General features: G+C 41.9%; 3 protein-coding genes and 1 long non-coding RNA gene across 8 annotated transcripts in view; 2 read left to right on the forward strand and 2 right to left on the reverse strand.

Moving 5' to 3' along the window:
* C1H12orf50 (chromosome 1 C12orf50 homolog) overlaps positions 1–166 on the reverse strand; it is a 33283-nt gene extending 33117 nt beyond the window's left edge. Inside the window, exon 1 of one of the 3 annotated variants that reach the window (XM_050935720.1) lies at positions 58–166. In XM_050935720.1, the coding sequence (XP_050791677.1) occupies positions 58–121 (64 nt within the window). In that variant the 5' untranslated portion in view covers positions 122–166. The remainder of the gene's footprint in view (positions 1–57) is intronic. The other 2 variants (XM_050935710.1, XM_050935706.1) reach the window with 2 other exon arrangements.
* On the forward strand, positions 125–19728 carry C1H12orf29 (chromosome 1 C12orf29 homolog). 3 transcript variants are annotated; one of them, XM_050935776.1, is made up of 7 exons: positions 125–305; positions 2513–2630; positions 4180–4275; positions 11495–11611; positions 13065–13262; positions 16415–16584; positions 18552–19728. In XM_050935776.1, exons 1-7 carry the CDS (start codon positions 216–218, stop codon positions 18738–18740), a joined length of 978 nt encoding a protein of 325 aa, XP_050791733.1. In that variant the 5' UTR covers positions 125–215; the 3' UTR covers positions 18741–19728. The 3 variants fall into 3 exon arrangements, with proteins under 3 accessions (XP_050791733.1, XP_050791736.1, XP_050791741.1); XM_050935779.1 differs by having other exon boundaries at positions 125–269; XM_050935784.1 differs by lacking the exon at positions 125–305 and adding an exon at positions 557–1280.
* On the forward strand, positions 4286–8860 carry LOC127042737 (uncharacterized). Its single transcript, XR_007772038.1, has 3 exons — positions 4286–4805; positions 5825–5979; positions 6097–8860. It is a non-coding gene; the product is annotated as an uncharacterized LOC127042737 (long non-coding RNA).
* The window catches only part of CEP290 (centrosomal protein 290), a 116224-nt gene continuing 114426 nt past the window's right edge, over positions 19455–21252 (reverse strand). Inside the window, exon 53 of the mRNA XM_050935966.1 lies at positions 19455–20356. Within this exon, the coding sequence (XP_050791923.1) occupies positions 20168–20356 (189 nt within the window). The 3' untranslated portion in view covers positions 19455–20167. The remainder of the gene's footprint in view (positions 20357–21252) is intronic.

Here is a 21252-nt window from a genome sequence, read left to right on the forward strand (position 1 = left end):
GGGCGGCTACAACTGTGTCACAGACACACCCGCCGGGCCCGGGGGCGGGACACTTACACACACGCAGGGCGCAGCTGCAGGCCGAGAGGCCCTTCGGCGGCTGCCGCCCCTCGAACTCCATTTCCCAGCGCGCGCTGCGGGCCCGGTCCTGCTGGCGGGAGGCGGCGGCGGCGGCTCAGCTCTAGGCGCGGAGACGCGTGAGAGGAGCCGGGGCCATGAGCCGCCTGGGCTCGGTGCAGCGGAAGGTGCCTTGCCTGTTTGTGACGCAGGTGAAAGAGGAGCCCTCGGCCAAGCGGGAGCGCCAGGTACCGGGGCAGCGCCTGGGCCCGGCCGAGCGAGCAGGGGCCGGGGCCGCGGGTGCGGGACCTGCCGCCCATGAGGGGCGAGCTCAGGGGTCGCGCTGGAGCTACGGAGGTGGGGGGAGAGGAAGCCGCTCGGGCGCGGTGGACACCGGGTGATGGAGGGACTGACGTGTGCTGAGGAAGAGGGGGCGCGGTGGGTACCGAGGTGATGGGGGAGGGGGTGTCGTGGGTACCCGGGTGATAGTGGAATTGGCTGGGGGGGAGTGCTCAGGGTGCTGAGGGGGAGGATGAGGAGAGGGCGTGGTGGGTACCCGGGTGATAGTGTGATTGGCTTGTGGGGAAGGAGGAGAGGACGTGGTAGTACCCGAGTGATGGTGGGACTGGCTGGGTGGGGTGTGCGGGGGGTGGAGGAGCCTCAGGGTGCTGGGGTGGAGGGTATGCAGTGGGCAGGTTGGGGACAGGGGCATTTGAGACTTGCAGCCACATCCAGCTCTAGCAATGCCTGGTGCATCTTTGAGATTCTTGTGGATCCATGCATCTTTTCGTTGTGTAAGGCATCAGTAGGAAACTGTCCACATACCAGGTTGAGGGTAAGGCAGGTGAATAGTACTGATGAATAAAACCTTATCTGAATGATGATTTCTTTTTGAGAAGTAATTGGAGTGATTTGCTCTTCATCCTCCTTTAGCCCAGTTTTCTTCAGCATCTTTCTGGAGAGGTCTTTGCTTGAGGCTTTGGTTGGTTGATATACCCCAGTGACTTCAGGGGTGGCCTGATGGCATCACTCTTCCTTAACTCTGATGGAAATGATTGGTCACATAACATTTCTGATGGGTTCTCTTAGTCTCCTGTTAAAAGGAGTTAGGAGTTTATAACCCAGCAAGCAAGTATAGTGAAATCCCTGCTCTTGCATGATCCAGTCCTACCTCTGTTTCAAGGAATTAGCTCCTGCAGACCCGAAAGATCACGATGATATGGGTATTTTGTGTTTCACATTTTGTTCGTTTAAGTTCTTGAGGCTAATGTTATTTTGACTGTGGTTACGTTAGTGTGCGTTCTTCCTTATGTTGCTGTTTCTTACTGTTACAAGAAGCAGACAGAAGGTTAGGGTAAAGTAAGAACTTGTTACATGCATAACTATCAAAAACTAGTCAAGTATTATGTGGAAGAACAGAAGATTAAGTATATATGTACTGAAACAGAAGGAAAAAAAGTGTGAACTAGATTCTGGCCTGTTTTGCACCTTCTGTATTCATCTACACCAGTGCAACGTGGGTGTACTAATCTGAGCAGGTAGCATTTTACACCCGTGGTGCACAGGTGTAGATTGCTGTAGAAGGTGCAGAACAGGGAGAGAATCAGGCTCTTTCTTCTTATGAATTTCAATAACAGTAGTACTTAGAGGCTTCAACCTACGTTGGGGCATCATCATGGTAGGTACTTTACCACATAGTGAAAGAGACAGCCCCTATGCCAAAGAGCTTACAGTCTAAAGAAGAGTGAGGGAAAGGATATTATTCTACAGGAGGGTATTTTAAAAGTAACCTTTACCAAAAATGATTTTTCTTCATCTAAACGTATTTCTAGAAGTCTTACCAACACCATTTCTCAGAAAACAATATCAACTTCACAATGTCCACTGGGTGTCTGTTCAGACTCCTTGGAACACTCACCTCTTTATTCTTTCAGGAAGAAAGGTTTAGTTCAAGACTACAATCTTTATTATGTTATTCAAAATGTGTCTGCTTTAACCAGCTTCCATCACTCTGGTATGTTTATTATCACCATCATCTCTAAACGTAAGCTTAGGAGCAGTTAGCCGCTCAAATGATGCATAGAACTTTTGTTGCCATGGTAATGTCTTGAAGGCATCTATTGAAATTTTGTAGCACCAGGCTGGAACTCTTCTACATTACACACATTACTTCAAAGTGGAGGAGCAGATTGTTCCTAAAGATAAACCCAGAATAGAAAGGAGGGAAACAGGCTCATTAAATGATTCTTTATCTATGACAACAGGTGTGATAGTTTTATTCCTTTGCCTTGATGCATTTTCAGATTGTAATATATTGTGAAATAGTTGCATTCTTAGGCAATATTAAAAACTAGGAATAAAAAAATGATGCTGGATTTGTGGATGTCAATTATAATATGTTAGAGTCCGTATGGGAAGTTATGGAGTGAGGTTTAAATAATTGTTGTCTTTTCAGCCATTTAAAGTTTTGGCAACTGAAACCATAAATAGAAAGGCATTAGATGCAGATATATACAATGCAGTTCCAACTGAGAAGGTGGATGGAACCTGCTGTTATGTAACAACGTATAAAGGTAATATGGAAGATTTGTATGCAGACTTCTCATGTTGATTTAGTACTGATAAGTTGTGAATAATTTTCATTTTATTGATTTCACATTTTATTGCATTCCTTTATCTGGGAAATTCAGATTCTCACTGTCATAAACAGATGGTTAAGGGTTAATGCCTCTTTTACCTGTAAAGGGTTAAAAAGTTCACCTAGCCTAGCTAACACCTGACCAGAAGAACCAATGAGGGAACAAAATGTTTCAAAAGGAAGGAGGGAAGTTTTTCCTTTGTTTAGAGTTTTCAGTTTCAGCCAGAGTGGAAAAGATCAAGGAACCAGCCTCTTATCAGAGTAGTAAGTTTTAGAAAGGAATAAATAGGTTTATGTTTACTTCTTTGTAACCTGTCTTATGCAATTAGAGGTAGACTCAAACTGGGTATTTGGGTATTTTTTTGTGTAACTAAATTTGTGCCCAGGGGAACGTCCTCTGTGTTTTAAATCTGTTGTCTGTGAGAGTAGCTGGTATGCTAATCTCTCCCAGAGGGTTTTCTTTTACCTTTCTTTTCTTTAATTAAAAGCCTTTTTCTTAATACCTGATTGATTTTTTCCTTGTTTTTAGATCCAAGTGGGGTTGGATTTGGATCCACCAGGAGTTGATGGGAGAAAGGAGGGGGGATGGTTAATTTCTCCTTGTTTTAAGATCCAAGAGATTGGATTTGGACTCACCAGGGAATTGGTGAAGAAGTCTCTCAAGGTTGCCCAGGGAGGGGGAGGTTTTGGGGGGAAAAGGAGTGATCCAGACACTGAAATTCTGGATGGTGGCAGCGATACCAGATCTAAGCTAGTAATTAAGCTTAGAAGTGTCCATGCAGGTCCCCACATCTGTACCCTAAAGTTCAGAGTGGGGAAGGAACCTTGACACTCACATTAAAAAATATATGGCTTTACTATAAAATTATGCAGTAACTGATAATGTAATTTTATAGAAGATACACCTATTTGTAAAATTGTCCTGGACTTTCATATAGCTTGTGAGACCAAAGTCCAGGTGAAAATGATCTTGTTTAAATGAACCTGGTTGCCAAAGAAAACTATTCTACCTGACTAGTCAGATTGGCATTTTGTCATTACAATTTTTTTTTCTCAGAAAGTCCGATAGTAGTTTATTTGCAGAGATGCAAGGAAAAAGTGTAGTTCAATGAATACCTGGTGAACTCTTGAAAATTCCGCCTTTTCTCACTTCCTACTGAAAGTATATTTTAAATATGCATATATCTGTTTTGTGGGTTTTTTAAATATATATTTCAAGCAGTTTGTGCATCATATTAAGTAAGCAAGGTACTGTTCACAGTGCTCTTAGGTTTTCTGATAAGTGAGCAAATTAACCTCAATTTAAATATATCCTGTTTTTATATGACTCTTTTTTTTTTTTTTTTTGAAGGCAGGAGGGAATAGAATATTTACTGTTGGATATTTTACCTCTCATGTTAAACTGTCCATTTTAATGGCAGAAATCCTGTCTTGCATGCTATTATCTAAATAACCTGTTGTTTTTGTAATTCTGAAACCTGTAGGGCAGCCGTATCTTTGGGCGAGGTTGGATAGAAAACCCAACAAACTATCTGAGAAAAGGTTTAAAAGATTCATGTATTCAGTGGAAGACTCAAAAGGTCTGTGAGGTTTATTCTCTTTTCTTTTCCTCTTGGTAATTGAAGTATTTCTTTGAGATGAATACCTTCGGTTAAACAAAACCAGTATTATGTTGAAATATTAGTGATCCGGCTCAAAACTTCTATATTTCTTTTCAAATACTATGATGACTTTACTTATCTCTGTGTACTACTATTATTATAATTTTGGCTAAATAGTCACTTGATTCTCACTCTGGGCTACTATTAAATACTAAACTTTTTCTGAGTGCATGTCTCCTTCATTGCCTCATGGTATTTCTTTTGCTAGAATGGAAATTCATTGCTAGAACAGAACGTTTCTTATCAAGGATATCTTTTCTGCTAGTGCCATCTCCCACAATTCTGGATATCTAGAATCATAGATGATTAGGGTTGGAAGAGACCTCAGGAGATCATCTAGTCCAACCCCCTGCTCAGCAGGACCAGCACCAACTAAATCATCCCAGCCAGGGCTTTGTTAAGCCGGACCTTAAAAACATCTAAGGATGGAGATTCCACCACCTCACTAGGTAACCCACTCCAGTGCTTCGCCACCCTCCTAGTGAAATAGTGTTTCCTAATATCCAACCTAGACCTTCCCCATCGCAACTTGAGACCATTGCTCCTTGTTCTGTCATCTGTCACCGAGCACAGCCCAGCTTCATCCTCTTTGGAACCCTTCTTCAGGTAGTTGGAGGCTGCTGTCAAATCCCCCCTCACTCTTCTCTTCTGCAGACTAAATAACCCCACTTCCCCCAGCTTCTCTTCGTAAGTCATGTGCCCCAACCCCCTAATAATTTTTGTTGCTCTCCACTAGAATGTCTCCAATTTATGCACATCCTTTCTGTAGTATGGGGCCCAAAACTGGATGCAGTACTCCAGATGTGGCCTCAGCAATGCTGAATAGAGAGGAATAATCACTTCCCTCGATCTGCTGGCAATGCTCCTACTAATACAGCCCAATATGCCATTAGCCTTCTTGGCAACAAGGGCACACTGTTGACTCATATCCAGTTTCTCATCCACTGTAATCCCCAGGTCCTTTTCTGCAGAACTGCTGCTTAGCCAGTCAGTCCCCAGCTTGCAGCGATGCATGGGATTCTTCTGTCTTAAGTCCAGGACTCTGCACTTGTCCTCGTTGAACCTCATCATATTTCTTTTGGCCCAAACCTCCAGTTTGTCTAGGTCACTCTGGACTCTATCCCTACCCTCCAGCGTATCTACATCTCTCCTCAGCTTAGTGTCGTCTGTGAACTTGCTGAGGGTACAATCCATCCCATCATCCAGATCATTAATAAAGATGTTGAACAAAACTGGCCCCAGGACTGACCCTTGGGGCATTCCGCTTGATACTGACTGCCAACTAGACATCGAGCTGTTGATCACTACTATTGAGCCCGACAATCTAGCCAGCTTTCTATCCCCCTTGTAGTCCATTCATCCAATCCATACTTTTTTAACTTGCTGGCAAGAATACTGTGGGAGACTGTATCAAAAGCTTTGCTAAAGTAAAGATAGATCATGTCCACTGCTTTCCCCATATCCACAGAGCCAGTTATCTCATCATAGAAGGCAATCAAGTTGATTAGGCATGACTTGCTGTTGGTGAATCCATGTTGACTGTTCCTGATCATCTTCCTCTCCTCCAAGTGCTTCACAATGGTTTCCTTGAGGACCTGCTCCATGATTTTTCCAGGGACTGAGGTGAGGCTGTAGTTTCCCGGGTTCTTCTTCTTCCCTTTTTTAAAGATGGGGCTGCTGTCCTCCCTGTGTTGTACCTCTCCCCCTTTTAAAGATGGGGCTTCTTTCCTCTTTTTGCAGCTCTCAGACGCAGATCTGTGTTTTAGTGTTGCAGTCTGGCCACAGCCCTTCTGCTCCTGCTTGCTGCCAAATGAATTATTTCCAAGATGAAAAATTTGCATAACATCATTATTAAAAAACATTCCAGGGATAATGGAATAGCTATATACATTAGACCAAAGAAGATGGTCATATGGAAAGGATTCCACTTAATATCTTACCTTTGATTTATGAACTATCCAGGGTGGAAATTTTGGGAGATGCTGCTAGCAGAAAAGAAATTATTAGTAATAAGTTTTCCATTCTGCAACCTAGCATCTCTCCGTGCCGGACATCTGGAAAGTAGCAGGCAGTGAACAGATGTAGGGAGGTTATGAAACAAAAGTTGGGTAGGAAAGAAGTACCCTACTTTTTGTGAGTCTGTATTTATTTCTGGGCAACTGCTTACAGCATCTTCCTGCCAAAGGAGGCCTCTGCAGAAAATAGAAGGTCCGTGTTGTAATGCTTAATGAAGGGGTTGGCTGTACACCAAGTGGCTGCTTTGCAGATTTCTGTAGTGAATGCAGTAGCTTGTTGCACCCATGAGGTTGCTAAGGATCTCATGAAGTGTGCCTTGATTCCTTCTGGGGCAGGAGCCTCTGATGATTTGTAGACTTCCACAATATGTAGTCTAATCCAGCTAGCGATGGAGGATTTGGAGAGCTGTGAGTACTTGGCATTTTGGGTGGAAAGTCACACATAGGGAGCCTGGTATTTTTGTGGATTCTTTATGTTTGAGAGAGATTTTCAAAACTCTTTTGACATATAAGATGTTGTGCCTTTTTTAGTTGGATGCTGTGGTTTTGGACAGATGAAGGATGCAAATCCTCAACGTCCCTCCCTCCCCTCCCCCAATATTAAACCAGCCTTAGGTGAAACTCAGAGTTCACCACTAAAATTGAAAAAAATAATGTTCTGTTGCTGATAAAGTGCCCACACCTCAGGAATGACCCTAAAGAGTGTTATAACCACCAGCATTGTAAAGTAGAGACACCCAGGCACTGGGAAATTAGGGAGGATACAGAAAGAGATTCAACAAATGATAAATTAAACTCTGACCAGTGTTTTTATGCTGAACATCTGCATAAATGGAGAAGGTCACAACTAAGTTAAAATTTGGGCATGAAAGATAAAATGTAAAAAAACTTGGGCAGAAAGGAGGACACATAGGTAATGTAATTGATAAAAATGTTATTTAGGGATGTGGGATAATGTTATAGGTTTAATACATTTGAAGGAGGTAGCTAGCTTTATCTATATAATATAAATAAAAAACAGTGCTCTTTGGGAGCCATTTCTGGACTGCAGTTCAACATCAAGCTGCTGGAACTCTGAATATGTATTCTGGGTGTGTTGCTAATAAATAGATGTTTAGAACACAGCTGTGTAAGGCTGTTTCATTGGGAAAAGATCGCACAGACCTGTAGAGCCCTGAGCCCCATAGAAAGGGCAGGTACTTAATTTGGCCAGGTTTCTCCCTGAGCCCCATGGGAAAGGATAGGTGCCTTACGCCCCAAGCCTTTGGAGGGAGAGGGTTGGGGTGCCTAAATTAACAGGGTCACATCCTGAGCCCTTGGTAGGATATAGGCGGGGTACCCTGTATTGTGCGAGGAACACTTGGGAAGTGTGGGAGGAAAAGCTTACTTTACAGAGAAAGGATTCTGGTGTCCTGAGCATCACCTTGTCCTCATGGAACATGCAGTAAGGCTCCTGTATAGATAAGGCTGCCAGCATAGACTCTCACCTGGCAGACATAATTACTATTAAGAAATAAGTCTTATGGATAAATAAAAGGTTAACGCTGAAGTCAGAGGCTTGTCAGGGCATACAGAACTAGCAGAAGGTCCCATTTTGGGAAGAATGGCCTGACCACTGGTCTGGCTAATCAGACTGCTTGAAGGACTCTAGCCACCTGTGGATTGTCTGCAGGGAGTCTGAGAATCCTGTGAATAACATGCTACTAAGAGCAGATATCTGGCATGCAGTGGTGCAGGGCTGAAGGCTTCTGTCTATGCTTTCCTGGAGAAAGTCCAGAATGATTGGAATTCCTGGATTTCTGAGATTAGCATTGCTCCTGGCACCATGTTGCTGAATCCTGACTAGACAGGGAAGTGTGCTTTAGTATTGAGACTCTGCTAGATGAAAGCAGTCTATGAGTGTGGAGGACAGACAGAAGCACTAGAATGTCTTGTTCTTAATAATCAGGCTGTTAGTTGAAGCCATTTGAGGTTCTCAGTCTAGAGGCCCTGGGCCATTTGAGTCTTCAAGTGAGCTCCCCAGCCTTCTAGGCTGGAGTCAATTGCAAGGACTAAAGGATCTGGAAGGCAGATGGGCATATCGTTGGGGTTATTACCATGGGCTGACCACCGCTGTAGGTTCCAGCAGCTTGATGTTGAACTGCAATCCAGGAATGGTTCCCAAAGAGCACTGTTTTTCATTTATATTCTATAAGTAAAGCTAGCTACACCTCTACCCCAATCTAATGTGACCCAATATAATACGAATTCGCATATAATGCGGTAAAGCAGCGCTCCGGGGGGGCTGCACGCACCGGCGGATCATAGCAAGTTTGATTTAACACGGTTTCACATATAACGCGGTAAGATTTTTTTGGCTTCTGAGGACAGTGTTATATCGGAGTAGAGGTATACTTCATTCAGATATACTAAAGCTATCACATTATCCCACATCCCTAAATAACAAAATTTTTACCAATTACATTATCTATGTGTCCTCCTGCCCAAGTTTTTTTACATTTTATCTTTCATGCCCAAATTGTAACATAGTTGTGACCATCTCCGTCACAAGCAGATGGTCAGCAGAAAAACACTGGTTAGAGCTTATCTTATCATTTGAATATATGTGTTGGAATCTGTACTTGATCTTTCATGTGTTCTGGGGAATGGTCCCACATGTTTTGTATAAAGGCTGAAGACTTCTGATGCGTGATTGTGCCTATGGAGTGTTCGTCGTACACAGCACAAGGAGTCCTAACAATTTGAGGCATAGAGCTATGCCTGCAGCTCTGGAGTAAGAACATAAATTCCTGTGTGGAACCAGAGCACTTTTCTTGGCATTTATGATGAAGCCATTCGCCTGGAAGAGATCTGAAGAGGGTCTGAAACATAGCCCTACGTGCTGCTGACTGCTCTGGAACTCTGAGGATGTTGTCCAGAAAAGGGTACAGATGAGTTCACTATGACCTGGCTATGGCTAGTATCATCAGCATCATCTTTGTAAAAACCCTGCGGCTTGATGACAAGCTGAACAGGAGAGTTTGGTACTGATAATCTTTCCTGCCATAAGCAACCCTCAGAAGTTTGCGGTGGCACTGTCTGATGGGGATATGAAAATATGTATCTGCTAGATGTGCTGAAATAAAGAAGTCCCCCACAACAGCAATGACATTGGTGGGCAGGGTCTTCTTCTGAAACTTCATTTTCTTCATCCACTTGTTGAGCCTTTTGATGTCAAGAATGGCTCAAATACCCCCTGTGCACTTCTGTACAGTGAAGAAGACAGAGTAAAGTCTGGAGAACCTTTATGCTGTGGGAACACAGTCTATCATACCCATATCCAGAAGATAAGATATTTCATTCTGGATTGGATTGTCTGGTTGTTAGAGCTGGGTCACTGGATGAAGAATGGATGGGGTGGAGCTCACAGCCTATGGGAGTGTCCCTAGCTTATTATTTCCCTGATCCACTTGTCTGTGGTCGATAAAAATCATTCCTTTATGAAATGAGAAATCCTGTCCTCTTGCTTCAGCTCTGGGTAAAGGCCTATGAGATCTTTGTCATAAACTGGATTTCAGAGAGGCTGAGTTCACTCAGAACTGTTTCTTCCTTCCCCACCCCGCTCCCTAATTCCATTGTTTGGGGAATCTGTTGACTCTGTGAGGAAGAGGAGAGAAAGGTGCACTTCTTTCTGAATGCCAGTCTCTGTTCTTTTCTGTGGGAAGGGAGAGAATATTTAGATTTAGCCACATTATCAGCAGTCACCATATCCAGCTTTTCTCCAAAAAGGAGGGAGCCTGTAAACTTGGCTAAGCATAGGACATGCTTAGAGTGAGTATCCCCCTTCCAGGGTTGTAGCCATAGGTGGCACCTGGCTACTGAGCTGGAAGCCACAGCTTGGGCTTGAGGCTTCAAAGTCCATTTTAAGAGTGGCCTTCATCTTTCTATCCGTGGGTTCCTTAGGCTTGAACTCCACTTCTGAGGAAATAATCATATCCCTGGTGAGGGATGCTACATTGGCATCAACTTTTGGTTTATCAGTAATAGAGCCATTGGGTTCTTGAATGTTGTAGAGTCTGAGGTCGCTGTTGTTAATATGCTTGCCTTTATCAGGCTTGTTCCATCCATCCCTAATCACTTCCTTAGAGGGAGAAGCGAAGGGATATTGCAGCCACATGTGAGGATTTTGAGGGGAGAAATTTACTCTGAAGCTTACTCACAGGAGGCTGCTTAGGTTTCAGAGTCAGAAAGCTCATCTTCCTCAATGGGGGAGGAAGAGGAATCAGAAGACTCATAGCTTCTGGATTTTTTAATGTGCTTTTTCTTTCCCTTTTTTGCCTTTTAGATTTTTTTTAAACCTTTTGAATGTGCTTTGGGAGTGCAGAGACTCTGCTGTGGCTTTGGTGAGATCTTTTCTGGCTTGCTTTCCTTAAGACGTGAAAACTCTCTTGAAAGCTCTGTCTCAGAATCCTTCCCACTCAGTCCCATTGTCCCTGGGAGGGGGAAACTCATTATCAGAAAGTATGTGTACGCTGCAATTAGACATTCGTGGCTGGCCCGTGTCAACTGACTCACGCTCAGGGGCTTGAGCTAAGGGGTTAATAGCCGTGTAGACATTGGAGCTTGGAGGAACAAGCAGGGGGACACTGCAGTGGCGGTTCAGGGAAGTTGAACCCCCAAAGGGTTAACTAACTCAGGGAGGGGGAGGAATTCTGAGAAAGGAGAACACTGCTCTTAACTGGCCAAAAATTGAGCAAAGAAGTTAAATTAGAGGTAGGGCAGGAGCAAAAGAACCTGTCACTGTTTGCTGCTGCAGTGGCAGAGAATCTGCCAGCAAGCAGGAACAGAGGTGTTCTGGCCAGACTGTTCAGTGCTAAAAGGCTGCTCTGCCTCCATGAGCTGCAGAGAGGAGAGCAGCCCCAGAAGTCCAGGATTGTGGGAATGGAAATTCTTTGCCTAAATATCTTAGTAGACTAAATTACTTAAAAAACAAAAAACAACAACAAAAGATTAGACCTTGTGCTGGTGCTCTTCCTATGTCAGATTATTTGAATGTTTACTTTGAAAGATTATCACATAGTCGAATTAGCTAACGTTTTGTCACAAAATAATTAATTACCTTTTTTGGTTTGTGTTTTTTTAAGAATTTATTTGGAATATTGAAGAAGACTTCAGACCTGTCCCAGAATGCTGGATTCCAGCAAAGGAAATCCAGCAATCCAGTGGAAACCCTTTGCCTGATGAAAATGGACACATTCCAGGTATATACAGCATACAGTCTGGTTTAAATGAAAAGGGGACTTTTTAGAAGTAGAGAAGTGGATTAGAATTAGGCCCAGAGTTAAAATACCAACAGAACAGGACTCAAAGTGGCAGCAGACCCTGCTAGAACAATAGATGCAAAACCTGAAGACACATATCCACTGCTGCAATGATCAATATCTCCCACACCACACCTTTCAAGGTGCATTGATCCTACACATGTCTACCCCAAGCTATAGTGTACCTCATCCGGAGCACTAACTGTCCGAATAACAACTGTGTGGGTGAAACCATAGGCGCCGACTCCTTGGATGCTCCAGAGCTGGCAGCCAAGCTCCCCCCGCCACATCCCGGCTCTTCCTGGTCTTTGGCAGTGCTTAGGAGGGAGGGAGGGTGAAGGAGCAGGGACGGGGCACGCTCAGGGGAGAAGGCAGAGAAGAGGCAGGGCAAGGACAGGGACTTGGGGGAAGAGGGCAGGAAGGGAGCAGGATTGGAGTGGGAAAAGGCGAGGTGAGGCAGGGACTTTGGGGAAGGGGTAGAATAGGGGTGGGACAAGGGAGGTGCAGAGACAGGCCAGGGGCGGGTGGGGGGTTGAGCACTCACTGGGCAGAGGGGAAGTCGGTGTGTATGGGTGAAGCCAATCACTACCCTCTCTAATGAATTCGCACCTGTGGATGAACACTTTTCACAAAGTGATCACTCTATATCTGACCTTATCAGTCCCTCATCCACAAAGGAAGCCTGCACAACACTTTCAAAAGACAAGCCTGGGAGCTTGACATTACTCTGCTAGACATTAAAAATGTGGACTGAACAGAGACACTGGATTTATGGCTTATTACAACACTAACCCCCTCTCTTTGTCCTATGACTGCAGAGGTATTAACGGGCCACTCTGCCTTGAATGTTCCCTTAGAATATGTGCAAACTACTTATGCTAAACAATTCGTTCCACCCTGAATTTTGCTATGACCCTGGGAGTACCTTTCCCAGACTTGAAAAAAGCTCTGTGTGGCTCAAAAGCTTGTCTCTCTCACCAAAAGAAATTGGTCCAATAAAAGATACTACCTCGCTGACCTTGCCTCTCTAATATCCTGGGACCGATATTGCTACTACTACACTGCATAGCACCATATTCAGAAAGTCCCTTCCTAACATGTCATTTACTCATATTCAGTCATGCTTTGTTCTGCTGTAGCGGACATTTTTTTTCCTGTGGCATTTGGCCACGCTGATTTGCAAGGCTTTGATCCAAAAGAAACAGTTGTCCCTATTAAATTCCTTTGACACATTTCTTTGAGGTACAATGTAACTTTGTCCTTCCCTGTAAAAATATAATTAGATATGTAGTTCTTCATATTAGTAGAATGCTGTAGTTTACAGCTACTTTCTAACGCATGCACAGCTTTTAATGTGCCTTGACAAGAAGTAAAATGAAATGTTTTCTCGTAGGTTGGGTGCCAGTGGAGCAAAACAGCAAACAATATTGCTGGCATTCATCTGTTGTTAATTATGAGGCTGAAATAGCCCTTATATTGAAGTGCCATGCTGATGATCCTGGACTTTTGGAAATCAGTTCCGTGCCATTATCGGACCTTTTGGAACAAACACTGGAGCTTATTGGAACTAATATTAATGCAAATCCATATGGCAAGTATAGCACGTGGTGTTGTTTTAATACTCATTAATACCTTAAATATTTTAATGTGTTTTAATTGAGAGTGAATGGTATGGTGTCTCTTATTCCAATCTCTTATTTTGTAATTAACTTCACTAAGCTCCATGAATTAGAAGCAACTTGTACGTTGCCAAAATGGCTTATTAACATATTATAACCTAGTAGTTCTCAAACTTTTGTATTGGTGACCCCTTTCATACAGCAAGCTTTTGAGTGCGACCCCCCCCCCCATAAATGAAAAACACTTACAAAAATATTTAACACTATTATAAATGCTGGAGGTGAAACAGTGTTTGGGGTGGAGGCTGACAGCTTGCGACTCCCCCCACCTGTAATAACCTCGTGACCCGCTGGGGGGTCACGACCCCCAGTTTGAGACCTCCCCCCTTATAAGGCTTTAAAAAGGAAAATGAGGGGATAGTTACAGCAGTGCCCAAAGGATGGAGTACAGGGAGATTATTAGACATCGATGATTGGCAGTTTCGCACCATGCACACAGTCTCTTTAACTATCTTTCTCCCCTCCCAACCTGTTGCATGTAATTCCAAAGGGTTGCCACTAAGATACATTTCTTCTCCTCCATGCAAGACTATAACTCTGTCTTCACTGCAAACAATAGCTGTGTTTTTACAAGGCAGCTACATTGATATAATACTGTAGTAGCTAGTCAACCTAATCCTGTGCCTTCCACATGGGTTGACCTTAATTAGTTACATTCAGGTAAAAACTACCCAGGCTATATGTTCACGAGGATTTTACGTGAAGATAGCTGTCATACTGCAAAAACGCACTTTTTTTTCTTTTAGTGAAGACATAACATTGAACTAGCAGGGGCAATGTTTGCTCCACTTTCCAAAGCCAGTCAGTGATGTGCTGCTAACTTTTAATAAGAGGCCTCAACAAAAAAATTTCCTTTTGGGTTTAGGTGAACTGCTGCTGCAGTGAAGTTGGATGAATGACTGGGGCGTATACACTTGTTTTCCATTTAAACAGACATCTTTTCTCAGAACCGAAGAAGGGTGCAACACCACTTGGGAAACAAACATTAAATTACACTTGATTGGAAATTTTGTCTTTTTTAATGATCAGCTCTCTCTCTTTTATAATGCAGTTTAAAAATGAGCAAGTTAAATAGGCTTTTGAGTGTTCCATGTGCTTACTTGTAACAGTTCATTCCCAACCTAACAGCTTTTGTCCTAGCATGGCAGGAAGAGTATGCTATAGTTCTACTATACCATCCCTATTATCACTTCAGTAACGACACATGAAGTTTGTGTTATTCCTGGGGGGAATTGAGCATCAAAGAATTAAACATTCTGTGCACAATATTTTGAAGTTCTGCAAAATTCTGCCTATTTTATTTGTCAAAATAACAATATAATCCTGCTAGTTGCAATTATTTTGGTAATTTATTTCAAAATACCTGCCAGCAGTTATGTCTGTAACAATACAGAGAACAAAAAACATTCAGCAAATGTTTTTTTGACAGATTCCTGGCTAAGCATATTAATACAGAACTTTGAATAATAATTCATTTAAACTGTAATACAGAAACATATTTCCCATACTCCTCAGAAGCAGTGGAAAGGCTTGGGGGAGTCAGGTTTAGCGGAGCAGCTGAGGGAGAGAGGAGGAGTCTGAAAGTGAACGTGGAGGGTTGTTGGGTGTGGATAGGAGAAGCATGGAACTGGGTTTGGGGGTTTTTTTGGAGGGGGGGCGAGAGGGGATGTGATGTTGGGGAGCCTCCCCCATGCAGGCCCTGGCTGACCCCTAGCCTCTCCCATTCAGTCAGGCACATCTGTCCCTGTCGCAGTGTTTCCCTGCACCCCAACTCCCCACTCAGCCAGGCATATCTGCACATGTTCCCATGTGGCCCTGTAGCCCCCAATCTTATTGAGCCCCTGCCTCAATGCTGTCACCTCTCTAGTTCCTGTGACACCCTCTCAGCAGCCCTGTGTGCCCAACTTTGTCCATGTCCCCCATAGTCTGTGCCTTCTCACCTGGCCCCATAGCCAGGATGCTGTGAGGAAGGCAACTTCTCACCCCTCCCTACTCCAGCTTGTGAGCTAGCTGCCCTCTCTTCTGGTGCCACAGCAACCCCTGGTGGATGAAAGATGTAATTTAAGCACATCTCTCACAAAATGTATATTCTGTCCTGGGGAGAGGAGGAAGGGGAGGATCTGTGGGGGACATAAATTCTGTATGTGCGCAGTGGTGCAGAATTGTCCCAGGAGTATTGTCAAGTCTTAACTTGTGGCTCTTCAGAGCATATTGAAACAGAAATCTCTTCGCTTGCAAGACAGACTTAGTATGTTCTAATCAAATTTAGACTGTTTTCATTTGGTAACTGTAGAGCTTAAATATATAAAGCTTGCTGTTTACGTATCTCACACAATAGTATGTTAAGGGCAAATCAGTTTAAAAACACAGTTTAAGAACTCACTTTTTTCTGATACTGAGAATTTTTTCTGTGGTAAGCATGTCAAGGTGTAGTTCCTTCAGATTCTAATAAGGTGGTTGTAGTAGTGTTGTTATGGGATCCATTTGGAATCATGTCAAAAATCAAAGATATCTATCTATACACAAGTTTTCTTTAAAAACAAAAAAAATGTTTTTTAGATGCACTTTGCCATACAAACTGCAGAGGTGATTTAATTTCCTAGAAGCTGTATCTTTAAAACTGAGATTACAGCCTATATACACTACTGTACTTCTGTTGGCTTACATTTTTAATGTCATAATATTGCATGGGGCAAGAAGTTACAGTGGAATCAGAAAATTATGAAGACTTATGTCTCCCTAATATGAAAATAAAAATTAATATCCCACTTTATCCTGGACAGGAAATCTACTTCTGTTGCTGAAAAGAAGGGGTGAAATCCTATCTCTGTAGAAATCAATGGAAAAATTTCTATTTATTGCAGCTGAGCCTGGATTTCACCCAATGTGTCTTAGGCCAATCCTCTGTATCTGACAGAAATATTCTGTGACAGCACTCTTAATGTGGCTGTAATAAGTAATAAAAATAAGGGAAATTTTGGCTTCAGTGAGTGTACATGATTTAACAGGTTAATTTTTTTTATATTTATTTATTTATATATATTTTATATATATTTATTTATAGGATTAGGAAGTAAGAAGCATCCTGTCCATCTTCTTGTACCACATGGAGCATTTGAAATAAAGAATCCACCTATGCTGAAGCACAGTGATATATTGTCTTGGTTTGAAAGCTGCAGAGAGGGTAAAATTGAAGGAATTGTATGGCATTGTAACGATGGACATTTAATCAAGGTAATTATTTTAGAATGTCATGAGTGAATCTGCACTCCCAAAAACTCTTAAAAAAAGCTGAAACACTTCAAGGACAAAACAAGTAGTGTAAAAGGCACTGGATTAAAACACTATATGCACTGTTACTTCTAGATGGGTGAGAATCAGTTTAGCTACTTTGTGAGATCATGTTTCAAATTAGCACTTGACAGCTTTGATTGGCTCCTCACAAGCCCAGTGTGATAATTTTCAACATAAACTGTGAGTTAGGCACTAGTCACCTATCTTTGCTCCCAGTACAAGCTTCAGTGGGGAGCCAACTAGAATATCTTACCCAGTTTATTTCCGGGGGCAGGAGGGCTCCAGCACTTCACATACCACTTCTCACTTGTAGCCGGAACACATGGCTCTCTTGCCCAGCAGCTCTACCTTTTTGTAACTGCTGTGTTGTAGCTTTTCAAACTATATTGGACTCCTTGCAATATTTAATGGTATTTATTAACTGTTATAAAAACAAATTAACTTCAAAAAGTGCTATAGTCATTTATGCTGATGGAGGTAAATCCACCTGCCATTATCCTATACATTGCTTTCCATTGTGCTTTCAATAAACATTCCACTCCCCTTCAAGCTCTCTAAGGAGGATGCCAAGAAGAGCACACAAATGTCTTAGCATAATAGGTCCAAATATTAAGCAAGTAACAATGTGTAAAACTTCTGCCTCCACCCTAAATTATGCCAGTAGTCTGAACAATTAATTGAAGACAGACAAAATAACAGATGACCCCTGTATTGTCTTGTCCTGTGGAGGTAGCACCCAACAATTAAGGCTTGCTTTTTTTTTTCCCCAAGGGCTTGTTTGTGCTAAAAAAAAAAAAACCTATTATAATCTTTCTATAACTGTTCTTTGAGATGTGTTGCGCATCTCAAGCACAGTTGCTGGAATTTTTTCCCCTAGTGCAAGGGTGGGGAACCTACGGCACACAGGCCAGATCCAAGCCGTTGCTTAATTTCATCCGGCCTGTGGCAAGTCTTGGTATCCTCCCCTCCTCCCTCCCATAGGGCTGAAGCCAGGAGTGTTGGCTCACCCCACTGCAGGGGGAAGCTCTGAGTCTCCACGCTTACCTGGGCAGGTGAATTGAATGTTTTATATTTCTCTCTAACCCCATCCCCCTCTTCCCCAAATTAATTTGTTTTTTCACATGTGTGGAGCCTGCAGTTGATTTTTTTCTGTGGATTAGTGGCTTGGAGTGCTCACATACGTGTATTGGTATGTACAAGCACTCAAAGAAGCACAGATTCTTATAAAGGGATCCCTTGTTTTATAACAATCAAAATGAGCTGGCATTGTTTCTGCAAGATTGGTCTTCAAACTGTGGTTTGTAGGGACTACTTAGTGATCTAGTCTGCCACTTTTCACATTCACCTGCTAAATCACAGCTAAAAATAGGGTGACCAGATAAGAGGAAGGAAATATTGGGACACGGGGGCGGGAGGGGGAGGGTCCGCTGGTGGAGCAAAAAAAAAAAATTGGGACAAATTGCATCCTGACTAAACATCGGTATGCGGGACAAATGCCTAAATATCGGGACATCTGGTCACCCTAGCTAAAAAAATACAACACTGTCCTAGTTTTCATCACAGCAGTTGCGATTGTTGCTACCTACTTTTTTTGAGATCCCTATCCCCCTGCTTTTCTTCACTCTTAATGTCTGAATTTGTGCTGCTATCTAAAACAAGTTGTTATACTTCAGCTGTAGGAAAGTTTAGTAGTTTGAAGTGGTATATGGCAAACTTCCAGAAGCAATTTGTCATAAGTAATTTTCACACACTGTGTACAAGAGTTATGTGCTTTCTAAGTGATATGTCAAAACCATGACATCAGTGACCACAGCAGCTACCTGTTGAGTTACGAGTGACGGATATTTGTAATAAGTGGTCAAATGTATGAGGATGTTTACACTGATCTCCTGTTTCTCTCTTCTTAGCTCCATCGACATCATCTTGGTATGTGCTGGCCAATTCCAGAGACATATCTGAATTCTCAGCCAGTTGTCATTGCTGTTAATAGGACCAAATATGACTGTGACTTTGAACCAAAGTGTGTGTTTAACCATTTTTCAAAGCTGGATGGGCAGAGGTTCAGCAGACTAAAAGATATAAAGTTTGATGTTTAAAGAGAAAAAAGAATCTTGTCAGAGATTGCTGCCATATGTATTATTGTACCTTCTTCTCCTGTTTTGCCTACACTAGAAGTGGATATTTTTGCAAATAATTATGGCATAGGTAGCTCCATAGCTACAGTGCAAATGATTGGCATAAATATGATCCATAATATGAAGCAAAAGAGCAGTAAAGGCAAATCCAAAATGGATCTTCCTCTCTTAGATTTCAGCACATTTGTTGTTTTTGGTTTTGAAAAAAGCCTTAAATTTTGAAACTGTTAGAGCTAATAGGAGAACAGTGTTTAATATTAGCTGCTTCCAGGGGCTTGTATAGTGAAGCAGAAAGTGATGGTTTTAAAACAAAAACAGAAATCAGCTAACTTAGAGTTTCTGAATTTTTACTGCCTGCAGTTTATTCTGAAGTCAAACCGCCACTCACAGGACATTCTCATGTTTAGGCTCCAGACTTAGGGCCCAATGCTTTCTATTGTATCTGTGAAGTAACACAGATTTAAATCAGTAAGTGAGACCATAATCAGGTCCTACATTTTTAAAAGTTTACAATTGTAACAATTTTTTATTTAGGTTTAAACATTCCACAATATTTGTAATCCCCCTCATGCTGCAGTAGTGTGCTAAGGCTTGAAAACCCAATAGTGACATTGTTTACATTATCCGATCTCTTGGGACAAACTTTTTTTTTTGTTAATAAGCCAGCACAAATAGTGAGAAGTAAACTAGTTTTAATTATTTGAAAATGCTCTGTAGAAACAGACAAATAAAAGGAATGTGATAGTCCATAACTGTTTAGAAAATAACTATCAAGAACAGCATGTAATGTTTCAAAAACTTAACTTAGAAAAGTAGACAATTCAAATTGTGTATTCTCACAATTTGGTTCTATTTACATCTGTGCTCTGCATGTAGCATACATCCACCAACACTAAAGCTATACAAATATTAACAGTTTTCAAATAAATTAAATTAGCTTTACCTCTAAGCACTATGTATATATATTCATTGCCTTGAAGTATTAACTCTTTCTGTTGTGCAGTAGTGTCAGACAGCAGATCTGGCTTTGTAGTCAAGGGCTTCCTCACCCCAGGATTGCTGAAATCCTTTGATCTCTCCTGCTATTTCCTGCTGTCACTTCTGAACTAAAGCATAAAATATTTAAAGCGAGTGGGGAGGAAATAAGACAAGTTTTCACATTGATTGCTAGATCTATAGCATCTGAAGCACTAATGACAAGATTTTAGTAACTTTTTTGAAAAGTCTGCTTCTGTCTTTCTCTGGTGTCAAACTATTGTAACTTCAACGGAGCTGGTCCTAATTCACAATGGTGAGAAATTAGAATCAAGCTTGCATACAAGTGGTATTACATATAACCGCCAAGTGACCCAATTTATGTGTTACTTCTTAAAATACTTAACATGGATTTAATCAATAGACACATTGGGTGGAATATCCACATGAACGCCAAACTGTTCAGAAAGCTGCTTTAATTTCTCCTCCAAGATAATATTTTTTTTTACTTCTTCATTGTAGTTGTATTTCAGATCCTCAATTTCTTCAAAAAAGGAAGGGTCAAAGTTATCCAGTTCTCTCTTCAGCTGTTTGATTTCTTCCTAATAAAAGAATTGAATAGTACCAACTTACTACAATTCAAAATTCTACATTCTGTTTTTGTGCCAATGTGTATATAAAAGGACTAAATGACAACATTAATTGTGTGACTGCCTTTTCCTTAATGGGATAGATTTTTAAAAACAAGCTTTGCCTCGTGCATTCTGAATATAAAGGTGCAGGTTATCATTTAGGTACCTTAGTACTTAATTGCACCTGCAAGTCACGTGGCTTTGATATATGAAAAAGGAAGCTGAGTTAAAAGTATGTCGAAACAGAAATGTTTACAGTGAGACTGGAGTGCTTTGTTAAATTAATCACACAGTCAGTACAGCATAATTATTACATAATGTGGTAAGAGAAAAGAGCTCTTAGGGGAAAACAGTCCTGTGCTTCTAAATAACGTGTTCTTCTGACCCTAGCTTTAGGGCTTGAGTCTCAAGGTCCCAGTACATTCTATTCTAGATCTCCCCTTAATAGTTGAAAGAGAGCAGAACTTCCCTTCCTCCCTTTTTATTTGATCCTCTCGATAGCCCCATCAAAGTTGTGAACCAAACGTGCAGATGTCAGAAGATTTCTGTTGCAGTTTGAGTCATTTTGTTAAAGTGGGAGGGGCCAAGGAGTGGCAGTTTTTGGCCACTGAAACATCGGGGGGGAAGGGACACGATGACAAGCTGGCAGAGTGGTTCAGTATTTTTAACAATGCCAATTTCCATCATGCACTACATACATGAATCCATAAGAGTAGGGATGTACTATGAACTTGTTTTTAGAGCATTTGTACTTTAAAAGTCATAAGTCTGGCCATTATATGAGACCAGCTAATGAGTGGATGCAATCTTCTTTCTTAGCTGTCCATTAGTTCATAAGATAAGTGAACAATATCACGGTGGTGGTA

The sequence above is a fragment of the Gopherus flavomarginatus genome, chromosome 1, assembly GCF_025201925.1.
Source record: "Gopherus flavomarginatus isolate rGopFla2 chromosome 1, rGopFla2.mat.asm, whole genome shotgun sequence".
NCBI classification, from domain to species: domain Eukaryota; kingdom Metazoa; phylum Chordata; order Testudines; family Testudinidae; genus Gopherus; species Gopherus flavomarginatus.

What these genes read in the sequence shown, in the direction of transcription:
- C1H12orf29 (XM_050935776.1), top strand. Translation starts at nt 216, where the DNA reads ATGAGCCGCCTGGGCTCGGTGCAGCGGAAGGTGCCTTGCCTGTTTGTG. An exon ending in TTATGTAACAACGTATAAAG is followed by an intron (nt 2,631 to 4,179) that starts GTAATATGGAAG and finishes TGAAACCTGTAG; the next exon opens with GGCAGCCGTATCTTTGGGCG. An exon ending in TATTAATGCAAATCCATATG is followed by an intron (nt 13,263 to 16,414) that starts GCAAGTATAGCA and finishes ATTTATTTATAG; the next exon opens with GATTAGGAAGTAAGAAGCAT.